We start from the raw sequence: 13,716 nt of genomic DNA, 5'->3' as shown, positions 1-13,716 counted from the left end.
TTTATTTGCATAGCCCAAAATCACATTAGGCCCGACAATACACAACATACTCGCCAATACTTTATCTGACTCTTAAGATTAAATTGCACACTGTATGTTACCCAGATGGTTCATGTAAAATCTATACTTTTATATTCCAAACTGTCAGGTAATTACATTCACCTGTTGTTGTTCTATGTCTAAAACCCCCTGATTGGAGGGTAATATGGTGGTACTCAAGAAACAGATTTGCTGTGTCCCAAATCCATACTATACAATAACACTGTATGGCAGCTACGATGTACTAATCTTCATGGTATACTATTTGACAGTATGTCAGAAATTAACGTATGAGCTGTTTTGAATTTGGGACACATGGATTGAGAACCACTGGTCTAGTTTGGTTTTTTTCACCTTCTTCCCTTAAAACAAGCAGTTTCATTGCACTGGCCAAACCCCACCTTGCCAGTACCGTGTCTAGTCCAGACAATGACTTTTTACCTCTGTTCCTATTACTAGGGTTGTCCGCGCCAGTACCACGGGGCAGAAAGGGTAAGAAGATGAAGACCCAGTCTAGTGCCTTTGACATCCACAAGGCTGAGTGGCTTAGAAAGCACAACCCAGAGCACATGCTTCAGGACGATGGCTACAAGAAACACCTCAAACACCACTGCAACAAGTAGGTTCTCTCCTATCCCATTTGAGTTCATATTTTACTCTGTCATTGTAGGCATTCGCCTGAAGCTCTGAGCCTAAGGGGTGCATTTGTAGGAAAAGTTGAAATTCCTAGCCTGCAAACTTTACAAGTATCCAATTGTAAACATCACAAAGGTAAAAGTCAGTTCCCAAATCAGACATGAAAAATACTCCTTCATTCCTAAATGATGTTGAAAGTTTAAAAAGCTAGTTTGGCTTTTTTAGTTGTGTGACATGGGTTGGTGCTTGAAGTTACTGTGCGTGTAGTAAATATTGCTTGAGCTTTGCATATGCCTTGTATCTATCTATATCTGTGTGTGTGTGTGTGTGTGTGTGTGTGTGTGTGTGTGTGTGTGTGTGTGTGTGTGTGTGCGCGCGCATGCTCACGCCTGCATCCATGCATGTGTGCGTGCATGTTTCTTCCTGTTATAGCAGCTTGCAGGTGGTCATTATTTGGCTCCTGTAGAGATTTTGTCATTTTACTTGATGACGCCTACTTGCAGGAATTTATCAGTGCACATAGTGGGAAAAAAAATGTGATTTTGGCATTTCAGAGTTACAGCTAATGATACTCAAACCTACATTTTGGAAAATCCACTGATTTATTACAAGTCAGAGTACCATATTGAGACCAGTGACTAATGAGAATCTTAATCAGACTGAAAACCTTCTCTTGATATTTTTTTTTCTTGCTTTCTGAGAGGGAAGAGAAAAACAGAAATTGAACAGTTGAAAAATTGGATTTTACAATACAAAGCCAAATAGATGATGGTCACCTCTTTCTAAAAGGAGGGAGGTCGCGTCCGCAGGGCTTTGGACACTCATAGCACTGCGGTTTCCACAGAAAGTTCTCCATTGTTTCACAGCTCAGTAGTGCTGAAGCCGGGGATTGTCCAATATGACACGCTGGCCAAATGGGGACACACACTCAGCAAGCTTTGCTGACCTCTGCGTTTTCACTCCGCGGGACCTGGAATGTGACCGATGGGGCGGGGGCATGTGCTTCCACTGCCACACCAGGCTCCTTTCATTGTACCATGACTTTTACATAGAAAAGTACTGAAAATGATTTTGGCCATTTCCAGGTCTATTTAAGAAACAAGTGGAATAAAAAAATCTCGGTTTAGGAAAGGTGTCCACCTCACTAGGAGATGTTTGTCTGTCTGCCACTTAGTAGTGTTACGAACCTGATGTCAGTGATGTTACACAGTGGAAATGATGGAAGAAAAATAAGCAGTTTTTGTACCCTGTGTTGGTCAGAGTAGGGATTTATATTAGTGAGGTGGTACCTGCATATAGCAGAGATGTGAGGTTTCCTAAAGGCTTGGTTTTGCAGACGGGTGAGACATTGTAAGCATGTCTTTCTCTCTAACAAATGCATACTTGCCTGCATACTGCATGTGCCTCTAAAAGAATGTGTGTCATCCACCGTGTCTGTGTTTGCTCTGCTGAGATTCTCCACTGCCTGTGTGTGAGTCTGCAATCACACACACACATATTTAAGCGCAGGCACAGACTTTTGCGTGTCTGGGGGAGTCAGAGAGAGTGATAAAGGGCTTGCTGACAGGGAGAGGAAGCAGCAGCTGCTTTGGGGTGGGCCCAGTCACTGAGGAGGGATGGGGAAGAGGGCAAGGGGAGGGAGGGAAGGAAGGGAGGGAGTTACACACTTTGCTACAGCCAGAGCTCCAGACTTGTCACAGCACCCATCCATCACTCTGACAGACAGACATACTGACTGAAGAGAACCCCCCCCCACACCCCCTTTTCCTCGTCACGTCACCAAATCAGGGAAAAACTTGGCTCATCTATAACAGTACCAATTTTCATTTGCAACATTAGAAAGATGGAGCACCTGTTATATAGCCTATATTTCAGAGGGGTTCTCTCGGTCTCTTTTTCTACCCTTTTATTTCTGTAGCAGACTTCAGTGAGACAAGAGGCCACAGGGCACAATGGAGATTATTCATGACCGTTCTTTTTTTCTCTCCCCCTTTTAAGTGTTATCAAATACAAAATATTAATTGCGTCATAAATCTGGGGGGGATTTTCAGACTCTCCATGTAATATAACCTGACTTTACTGATCACCCTAGAAAAATCCTCTTATGTGTCCGTCCCCCTCTAGGGAGGTCATGGTGTAGGGTCAACGTCAGGGCAGTGCCCCTGGAGCTGATAGGGACCCAGTGTCTCATTCAAGGACACAACACAGGGTTACCACCTTGATTAGCATGTAATGAAATCTTGTCTTTTTTTTTGTCTGTCTGGATAAAAAGAAAAAATGTGATCATATGTGCTTATTCATTATTTTCAAACAGGTCCTCTTTACATCCACTTAACTATAACTATTGTGTTTATAGATACCTATAGCTACATAATCAATAGCCACAACCATATGCAGCAATGAGCACAGAAAGTTGAATCAGTTCATCTGGACAAAACGTTTATTGAGAGAGAAAATAAATCTGAAACACTTCCAGATGAACTGATTCAACTTTGTGACGTTCTTACCTGGATTACTGAGCATACATAAAGCCATACACAGCAGCGACTTTTCATTTTTCCACCATTCCCATTGTAAGAATGGGTGTCAGATTTTTCAAATTCTTCTTTTCTTAGTTTGAGAAGTTTGTGTTTACCCCGGGCCTTCACAACATTAAGTCAAACCTCGAGGCTCAGCAGAGTTCTCAGCACGGCCTTGCCTCGCACCACCTCGTTCCCAGTCTCTCCTCGCAAGTCTGCCGGCCATGATGTGCGATCATGCATCTCAGAGTTAATGTCTCCCCTGTGACTCAGCCCCTCCCTGCCTTGTCAGCCTCCGTCTCTTGGTAGGGCATGGCCTGTAGATTAGTAGAGAGAGAGAAAGAGAGAGACACACACACACACACACACACACACACACACACACACACACACACACACACACATCTCTGCTCATGCTCTCATTCAACTGAGCCTGGCATCTGACCATTGCAACTGTGCTTTTGGTCTGTGTCTGTCTTGCTGAGTAGCGTATATTATAGCACATCTTTCAGTGATGCAGTAATTGACTTATTAGAGAGTTTGCTCTGTCATTTTGTACATTGGTCTACAGTGATAGGGTTCCATGTACTATGTGCACTGTTTCATACTAAGGCTGCAGGCTAAACTGAGTATGACTTATGTCACAGTTTATCCGTTATTGCTTAGTGTTACTAGAAATATATATTAAAAAAAAATTGTGTATGCTGTCAATCATTTTCTGAGTAGCTTATAATATGTGAGCTTGTGTGTGTGTGTGTGTGTGAGAGAGAGAGAGAGAGAGAGAGAGAGAATGGTAGCACTCTACATCATTGCATAATTACTATTTGATGCCTGTAGGAGTTGAGCTGAAATTATTGCCCCTTGACGAGTTCATAAGATTTGAAATGTGTTGCTGTGCATGTGTTGGGGTGTGTGTGTGTGTGTGTGTGTGTGTGTGGGAAAGAGAGTGTGTGTGTGTGTGTGTGCATGCATGCGTGCATGTGCGCACGTGCATGCTTTAAGGGGGGGGGGCTGGCAGTGGAGAGAGGCTGTGTGTGTGTGTGTGTGTGTGTGTGTGTGTGTGTGTGTGTGTGTGGGAAAGAGAGTGAGTGTTTGTGTGTTCTGCTTGCTCAGCGTTTGTGCTCGGCCAGGGCTTTGTTGTGACCGGTGGGTTGTCTGTGTGCAGGGTGCTGCTCCGGGTCAGAATGCTCTACTACTTGAAACAAGAGGTGATCGGAAGCCAGTCCCAGAAGGTGCTAGACGGTGTGGATTCCAGGTGAGCTGAACTTTGACCTACTCCCCTGCACAGAAACTACTTCGACTACCTCAAGCTTTCTCCTTTTTCTTCTTGCCAGTGTAAATGGCTGTTTCTCAACAACTTGAGAATAGGAGACTTAATAAAAAAAAAAAAAAAAAATTTAAAATTCCAGTGACATTTACAGTAATTTGTTGTCTTGGTGGCACTGACTTAGGGAAATATATCAATAAGTTTTTGAAACAGTGATACAACACGGTTTATAGAGACAACAGAACCCCACATTTAGACACAAAGTAGGTCATACTTTTCATTCAAACCAATATATTTTTGACAAGTTTGTGAGCAGCGTTGCAGACAGAACAGTGAGTCAGTCTGATTGATTTACCCAGAAAGTTGGATAGATTGCCCCAGCAGCTAGAATACCTCCCAACAGAAGTACCCAGAAACCCATTGGTAAATGTAGCATTTAGATTTTTTGCTTGATGAAATTGTTTGCTGATTTCCACATCGGTCTGTTGTAGAGGTAACGTTAAAAACATTGAGCACAGCAATGAGGAGAAACAAAAGCAACCTGTTGAAGAAAGGCGCCACCAACAACTGAGTTAAGAGTGAAAAGCATTATGAGGTTGTAGAGCACCGCCTGCTGGTCAATAGTGGACCCATTTGTTCATATTTTTTATATTACAACTAAGGAGGGTTCAGAGACACTACATTTGACAAGTAAATATGAGAATTCCCCAACTTTCTTATATTTGATTTATTTTTTCTGTAGCTACTGTGCCCAATGAGGACACTTGAGCTGCAGAATGACCCAGAAAAAGAGGAAATGCAAGGTTACAGTTGTGGTACTCAGTCTGTTACCTCAAGTGAACCATTTACACTTCAACTTTTAGGACATGGCCTGAGGTGGTGCTTTAGCACTGTTGTTCTTTAAGTGTTTTTTTGTTTTCTTCTTTTGTTATGTACTCCCAAAGGATCTTTTATCCGCATTAACCCACAAATTAATTGATATACCTTGAGGAGTGTACTCCATGGTTCACCCTAGCCCACAATCTAGGCCTCAACTCAAACTAGAGCTTAATCCCTCAGACCTCAGCTTTTTGTGCAGTCTAAATATGTTCGTCTTTTGGTATCTGACCGAATGCTCTTCTCTTCAGTGAGCTCAAGATTTGGGTGCCAGAGCCAGACAATTCGGAGTTGCCAGCTCTGTGGTGGGATGCCATCGCTGACAAGTGTTTGCTGTTAGGCATTTTTAAGCACGGTGAGTCATCCAAATCAGTGTTAACTGTTCAGAAATTAAAGGTAAGGCCCAGGACTAACTATCAAAAAACAACGATAAAAGCAGCTTGCTTGAAAATATGTATAGACAGCGTTAATTTCCAACTCCAGTGTCAGATAACTGTAAACCTTATTTTGATTCCTTAACCCTATGGTTAGGAGAAAAGGATGTGTTTGTGTGTTGAAATAAACAATCCAGTGTGTAGTTAAGTGTTTAATTTGTCATCTGCAGACTAAAGCTACCCGAGATCCTCAAAAAAGATAACATAGCAATTTTCTATTAGTTACAATTGTAACCCCCCCACCCCACCCCCCTCCAAAAGGTGAAGAGCTCATCTTTAAATGATGCCTCAGCTGATGTACATGTTGCTGTTTCATAGCTCTTTGTGGCATATCAGTGTTCCATAGCTATTGGGGGGTTGTGGGAAATGAGCCAGCTTGTGTATGTGGGCCATATCTAAGAGTTTCCATGCATTCCATTTAACTGACATAGGTGTTTGTTTATTCTGCTTTGCTCTCGCAGGCTATGAGAAGTACAATACTATTCGTGCAGATCCTGCCCTTTGCTTCCTAGACCGTGTGGGGCGGCCAGATGACAAGGCTATCGCTGCCGAACAGAGAGCAAATGATTATATGGACGGGTGGGTATACACGGCGGACCTGTAGCTTGAAATCATTCTTAGCTTCCTTTTTTTTTTTTTTTTTGTTTGGATTACCAAACGGATAGATTTTGCTCACCCATCTTGCACTTGACAACACTAAAACAATTTGTTTTTAAAAAAAGAAGAAAAAATCAAAAACCAATGAACTTAACTGGTACCTCAAAGTCGTGCTGGACAATATAACTATATCAATATTTTGTTTTCTTGATTTGAAAAAGAACTTGTATGTTTTGATTTGGGGTTTTAGTTTATTTGTTTTGTTTTATTTTCATTTGTTTCGTTCGTTCCATGTTTGATACTGGCTCTACCAGAAGTCCATTAGAAAGATTTATATCATAGTTTTTGAAACCATATAATGAGTCAAGCTAAGTGCTGAGTTTCTCAATACTGAAGTGATCAGTGAAGTTTTTGCCTGTACGATTCTAAATGATGCTCAACAATATTTCAATGAAGTCTGGGTTAAAAAAAAAATTAAGCCTATCCTGTAAGTGCAGTTAACCTACTTGACATTAACCTTTCACTTAGGAATAAAAGTAACTCATTAAACGTCACATACATAGTAATTTTATAATTATTGTGATAATAATTGTCAATAAGATTTTCATTCATATTACCCAGAGTTACCTCAAACTTTACCACTTAGTCCCTTTATTCTACACCTCTAATCAGCAGTAGCAACTTTGTCTACAGTACATTAAAAAAAAAATGAAAGCAAAGTTCTTGTGATTGGAAAATTCAGGAATGTTGAAGATTTTCATAACATATCCATCTGTTTGGTAGACCCAAGACATTTTTGTAAAAGAAGTAGCCTGTTAGGTATTTTATCATCCTCATCATTCACAGTTGGATCGGTTTTTCAACCGGCTTTGTCAAACGCGTAATTCTTTCCCTAGCAAGTATCTGGTTGAATGAGTGGGTGTTTTTGAAGCCAGCGCCAGTTGCACTTGCCAATGCAGCCTTTGTGGCCCCTGCTGATTGCCATTTGTTATCTGTATGTGCAGAGATGTGGACGACCCAGAATACAAGCCTGCCCCAGCTTTGCTGAAGGATGATATGGAGGTAAGGCAACAGTAAGCAGAGTGGCACACAGCGCCTCTGATAAGGCTTGCCAAGTACTCCGTCTCACTGACGTAGTAGATTAATCACCATTAGTGAACACAAATATTTGGTGTATTTTACTGTAAAATCTGGGCCAACCTAGCATTCACATCATTTTTGTTGCACAGTATTTTTGTGTTTCCTTAAACGCTTGCATCCTCATCACTTGCAGGATGACGCCTCTTCTCCTGGAGACTTGGTTGTTACTGACAATGCTGGAGGTGAGCGTTAAGACTACTGTAATCATCAGGGGATTATCATTATCATGGTGAACAAAAACCAGACTTCCCACACACATGGAAAACCTGCAAGAGTCATAGCATTTGAAAGATTTGTCCCTAGTATAGTTCAAGCAAATATAGTCAAGAAACATCCAATCCAATGAACATTTCATGGGATGCTGTTTATAATCTAGTCTTAAAATCCATCACAAGCCTATTGTCTGATTTGGGTCCTGTTAGAGCTTCTTAATGTAGAAGTAGTAATAATTCAAGTGACACATGCTTAACCAAAGGAGACCTGCAATATTCCAAATAGTTATTTAAAAAAAAAATGTTCAATATTGAACACTTAGAAATTGGGGTCCTGTAAGATCTGTCAGTCATACAATAAAAAATAATATAGAATTCACCATGAGAACTATAAACCTCGTTTCTATGTCACTCTTAAAACACAAAACCTGTACCTGTACAGTAAAATGTTTTTTTTTTATTTTTATTTTTTAATGTACTCTGCATTTATTCAGATGTGGCTCCGCTGATGGAAGGAGACGCTGCGTACTGGCCCTCTTCCTCGGTACTGACAGCCAGGCTGAGACGTCTGATCACGGCCTCCCAGCGCTTTACCAAGAGCCGGCAGATCCTGCACATCCATCAAGCCCAAGCCCAGACTCATGCCCAGCAGGCCATGATGATGGCCACTCCGCTTTGCCCACTTCCTCCCACCCTCAATGACACACTCAACCCCAAGATGGCCGCCAAGATCGAACGCCAGCAAAGGTAAAAACCACAGAGAACTCAGATGGGATTTTCTGTGAGATTTTGGCTGGATTTTTTTTAACATTTTTTTTCGGATTAATTGAAAATAAAATGAACCTGAATGGTGTTGACTGATACTCGTAAGACAAAAAGCAAATTAAAAATGTATCATTTATAAAACAAAAGAATATTTATTTGAATTATTTCTACAAGGGCAAATGCACAGTGCCATATTGCAAGCAACTGCTTGTTGACCTGGGTCTCACAGTATCACACAGTCCCTGTTATATGTAGTGGGGATGTTACCAGAAAGCCTGCCAGCTGTGCAGCTCTCTAAGCTAAACTGCCAGTTTACGGAGAAATGTTGTCCTTTAAATAATGGTGAATCTACTCTGCAGTCATTCATCACAACAGAACTGGATGACACGATGACCCCTGACTTTTTCTTATCTATCTGTTGTCAGATGGACTAGGCGAGAGGAGGCTGACTTTTACCGGGTAGTCTCTACTTTTGGTGTGGTGTTTGACCCAGACTTGGGCCGCTTTGACTGGACCAAGTTCAGGGCCATGGCTCGGCTGCACAAGAAGACTGATGAGAGCCTGCAGAAATACCTGTGGGCTTTCACTGCTATGTGTAGAAGGGTGTGTCGTCTGCCAGCTAAAGAAGGAGGTCAGAGAGATCACACACGCACACACACACACACACACGTGTGTGTACTGATAAATACTGAATTTATATCCAACAGATGTGCATACATTCCTCTGTGAGTTACTCGCGAAAAAGACAATTATAACTATATACTATTATTATTCTGTTAATAACTTGGTCACTTTTGCCTGTTAACAACTTTAAAACTTGCATTTTTGTCTTCTCTGCTGCCTTCTACACACAAGAGAATAATTGTTTAAATCCGCCCTTATCCTCTGACATCCACAGTCTCTTCATTGTTGTTCTGTGCATGCTGGGCTGAAGTGAACCACAAAAATGGTCCTTATGGTGTTACTGCACTCAAGACTAAATTTTGCCTGTCACCAAAAAGTGTCCCTAGATGTATATCAGCATAGATGTGCATGTGTAAAGGATGACAATGCAAACTGCGTTTGCCATTTCAAATGCACTTTGGTCAATTGAACAGTGCCATTGCTTGCAACCTCCAAATAAAGACATAAGTGAGAATAACAGAGCGAACTGATTAGGCTTTCAAATAATCCATGTCACCCTCATAACGTGGCAATGACTGTGCCTTGATTGGTACACGGGGGCTAATATTGTGCAAGGTAGACTATATAGCCACAATGAAGCCTCAGCTGCATGTTTCGCTGTGACTTATTTGACTCACTCTTGACACTTTCATTGCTCGAGGTCACAGAAATTCAAATAACAAAAACAAAGGATTTTAAATTGGCCCCAATAAATTCCCGATGTATTTGTCTATCAATACAACCCTAGTAGAGAGTATGCTGGTTCATGTCCTGAATCAGTCCTGCAGTCCCTTGAAGTTTGTTTCTTTAGCAATGTTTTAGAATATTTTGGGTTTACTAAGTCCTGTAAATAGCTGTGCTCTCGAGAGAAATCCTTGGTAAACAATGAAAGCTCAGCAATTTTCCCAGGTGGGGAGGCTGATAAGGTTAATCATTTGTGGAAAGGTAAACGGTATTACATTTCAACTCCAGACAAATTTTACCTGTAGTGCAGCATTTATTACCTTTCTCACACTCTCTCATGTGCCTACTACACTTTCTTTCTACCTGTGGTTCCAGACTCTGTGGTAGACCCGTCTCTGTCCATTCAGCCTATCACAGAGGAGCGAGCGTCTCGTACCCTGTACAGGGTGGAGCTGCTTCGCCAGGTGAGGGAGCAGGTCCTTCGCCACCCACAGCTCTTCGAGCGCCTGTCCCTGTGCCAAATGGGCTCGGACCTGCCCGTCTGGTGGGAGCCCGGTACCCATGACCGTGACCTGCTCATTGGTGCTGCCAAGCATGGCGTCAGCCGCACAGACTACCACATCCTCCGAGACCCCGACTTGGGTTTCATGGCTGCGCAGCGCAACTACAGTCAGACAAAGGCAGCGCAGCAGCAGTCCCGCACACCCACACCACTTGTACAGCCTCAGTACCAAGCCACCAGCTCAGCACTGACTGGGTCTCCACTGCCCACGCTGGCACAGAGGGACATGGATCCCTCGGGGATTGTGCCCAAAGAGGAGCCACCCTCAGAAGGGGAGGAGAGCCAGGAGAAGCAGGAGGAGAGTTGGAGCCCTCCTCCAGCACCTGCTACTCCCACAGGTGTAGAAGAAAAGCCAGTCCCTGTGAAAGAGGAGAATGACAGGCGGATGGTGGCAGCTCGAACCAAGCCGCTCACACCAAACTCAGCAGAGAGGAAAGCCAAGAAAGCCAGCAAGAGGAGCCGCAGGGAGGCCAGGCGTGGCTCAGAGTCCGACTCAGATGGCTCCTCCTCAAGTTCCTCATCACGATCCTCCTCATCATCTTCATCATCATCTTCTTCCTCCTCACGCTCTGGATCCAGCTCTTCCTCCTCTTCATCATCTTGTTCATCTGGTTCCTCATCTTCCTCCTCCTCCTCATCATCATCTTCAGAAGATAGTGAGAGTGAGGGAGACGAAGGCAAGAAGAAAGGTGAGTGTGTCTGATGTCTCACTACCAGTTGCTCTCAGTAAATCTCTTAGCGTGTAGTGTATGGAGGACTGATTTGCTTATCACTGCTCATTATGTGTAGGATTGCTCTGCAACTTTTTTTTTTGTTCAACCAACTCCACTTAAGGAGTTAAGTAGAACCTCCAAACAATGAGTATTTATAGGAATAAGTATTATTTTGCAGAAAAACCATACACAGCGAAACCACCAATTTTTCAAGTGGCTGGTGTTTCATCCTGATTAATTTGATGAGCACTGTGCAGCAACGTCTTTTTGTGTTTTGAAAGCCAAAGATCATAGTTGGGTTTGATGTTAAGTAATGATAATTTTATTCATCATTGTGAAATCACTGAGCAAAATGATGAGACTTCTTAAATCTTGCTCTTTCAAAGGACTTCTTTTCATGTGTAATTTCCGTTGCCAACATTTGCTATTTAACATTATCATCTCACATATTGTGTGCCTACTATAGCATATAGATACCTTGTGTACAGCGTGCTTTTGCAGGTTCTGTTTAAGGCAGAATTAATCATGCACAGAAGTATGGAAGTATTCTACTGCTTACTGCAAAGCAGTACCCTGAAACCCACTGCTGTGTACTTTGTGCCTTCTGTGCGGTTCCCAGTGGCAGCAGCAGCCACTGTAAAGGGCTTTGATGAGGACAGCGTTGCATCCCTCAGCACTATGCAGGATGAAACCCAGGACAGCAATGCAGCTGAGAATGGCATCACCAACTCTTCACATCCTTTCCAGGGAGGCTACATGCTGGCAGCATCCTACTGGCCAAAGGTAAACAACACACATACCATGGTTTTTATTATTTGTTATGACTGGACTTAACGTCCTTACAAGGCATCTTTTAATTTTTAGATCATTGTTAGTCTTTTGGTAAGCCAGTTGATCATGATAGATGGCATTGGCCCTTTACCCATGGTCAAAGATCCTACTAACATTGAAAGTCTGTTTGCTTGAGGAATTTTAAAAAATGAGACCTGTCGACATCTAGCAAAATAAATTTGTGTCCACAAAGGTTACACAAGTTTTAGCTGTAACACGCCAAAAGACCTGGGACATTCAAATTAGCCTTGGATTAAAATACGAACATTCAAACATGGACACTGACAAATACTAGTTGGAGAATTGATACTGCATGAGATTTAAGTCATGGAATTTGGTAATTGAAAAGATATTAGAACTCAATGTAGATGATATCATCTTTACTGACTTAAACCATTAACCGCTAAGTTGGCTCAGCTGTGGTCTCCCATTGTCTCATTAGCACTAGATGGATGGATGGATGGATGGATGGATGGATTGATGGATGGATGTCATATGTTGTATCCATAATGCTAGGTATTCAAATTTATACCGCAGGGTGTTTTGCTAGTATGATGGATTTGATGCTTGCCATGTAGTTTCCACATTATAGTTTCAAACACAGTTCATGGCTTTTACGAATTTCTCCTTGCCGTGTTCCACTCTACTCTTTAGTAAAGCATGAATTGATTGAAATTAACCTTGAATGAAAATACTAAAGTATAGGCTGTAATGGACCCAGGAGTTTGAGTGTCCTCACCACCACCATCCCACAAAACCCCGCTCCCCTGTGTTGCTGTGCTTGTTTAGGATCGCGTGATGATCAATCGTTTAGATAGCATCTGCCAGGCTGTGCTGAAGGGGAAGTGGCCGGGCACACGTCGGGTCTACGAGCCCGGGGGGGCGGTGGCCTCCTTTTATACCACCAAGCTACTGGACAACGCCAACAGCCTGTGTGAGGACCCCTCTGCCTCGCCACAGGGGTCAAAGGTGAAGAAGCATGTTGCAGAAAACAAGGAGTTCTCAGTCAAACTCAACGATGTATGTTGATTTTTCGTTTCTCCTCCCATCCCTCCCACCACCCCACTCTAACAGTAGGATCCCACCCCCATGTATCCACCACCAGTGTTTTTTTGCTGTGCTCAGCATGTTTCTCTATCTGTGTGTGTATATATGTATGTGTGTGTGTGTGTGTGTGTGTATATATATATATATATATATATATATATATATATATATATATAATGTCAACGATCTTTAATCTTTGCTGGTGCAATCAGTGGATTTAGCTGTCTGACCAGATAAACGATTCATTTTACAGAACCCGCCTACTCTTAAAATTCCCACACTCCATTTGAATTGGGCTTAAAGCTGAAATTACTTATCCATGAGGATATAATAAGATTGTTTCTTTGTTCTAGTTTGATAGAAAAGGAACTCTTGAATTTTGGGTATTCTCGTATAGGCCTTGTAGGTGCTGTGGCTATTAACATGGGCAGGGTTTGTTGCTTGCTTTGATATCCTTAATACCTATGCGCTGCTGCATCCATTCAGTGCAAGGGATTTTTTTTCCCTCTAAAAATGCCCCGTTTTTGTCATCATACCTTTTTGCCAACACTGCACTAGATGTTTCTAACTAAGCCACAAAAAGTGGACTGCACATGAGTAATATGCTAATGGCTACTACTACACTGTCATGTGTCTCTCCAACAAACTCCAAACTGAAGTGTTCTCCCCCGACTCACCGCTTGGCAATAGTCATTTGTGCCCGTCTTTACCAGTACCACTAATGAGAAATT

General features: G+C 42.3%; 1 protein-coding gene across 4 annotated transcripts in view; it reads left to right on the top strand.

Moving 5' to 3' along the window:
* Positions 1-13,716, top strand: part of chd9 (chromodomain helicase DNA binding protein 9) — a 142,808-nt gene that overhangs the window by 119,157 nt on the left and 9,935 nt on the right. For all 4 annotated transcript variants that reach the window (XM_056279213.1, XM_056279214.1, XM_056279212.1 and 1 more), the window contains 11 exons: positions 499-658; positions 4,360-4,449; positions 5,589-5,692; positions 6,233-6,350; positions 7,373-7,430; positions 7,642-7,690; positions 8,215-8,467; positions 8,911-9,116; positions 10,208-11,083; positions 11,727-11,890; positions 12,728-12,958. In XM_056279213.1, the coding sequence (XP_056135188.1) occupies positions 499-658; positions 4,360-4,449; positions 5,589-5,692; positions 6,233-6,350; positions 7,373-7,430; positions 7,642-7,690; positions 8,215-8,467; positions 8,911-9,116; positions 10,208-11,083; positions 11,727-11,890; positions 12,728-12,958 (2,309 nt within the window). The remainder of the gene's footprint in view (positions 1-498; positions 659-4,359; positions 4,450-5,588; positions 5,693-6,232; positions 6,351-7,372; positions 7,431-7,641; positions 7,691-8,214; positions 8,468-8,910; positions 9,117-10,207; positions 11,084-11,726; positions 11,891-12,727; positions 12,959-13,716) is intronic.

The sequence above is a fragment of the Lampris incognitus genome, chromosome 4, assembly GCF_029633865.1.
Source record: "Lampris incognitus isolate fLamInc1 chromosome 4, fLamInc1.hap2, whole genome shotgun sequence".
NCBI lineage: Eukaryota > Metazoa > Chordata > Actinopteri > Lampriformes > Lampridae > Lampris > Lampris incognitus.
Note: the sequence above shows the minus strand (reverse complement) of the source record. Positions and strands in the feature narration are given on the sequence as shown.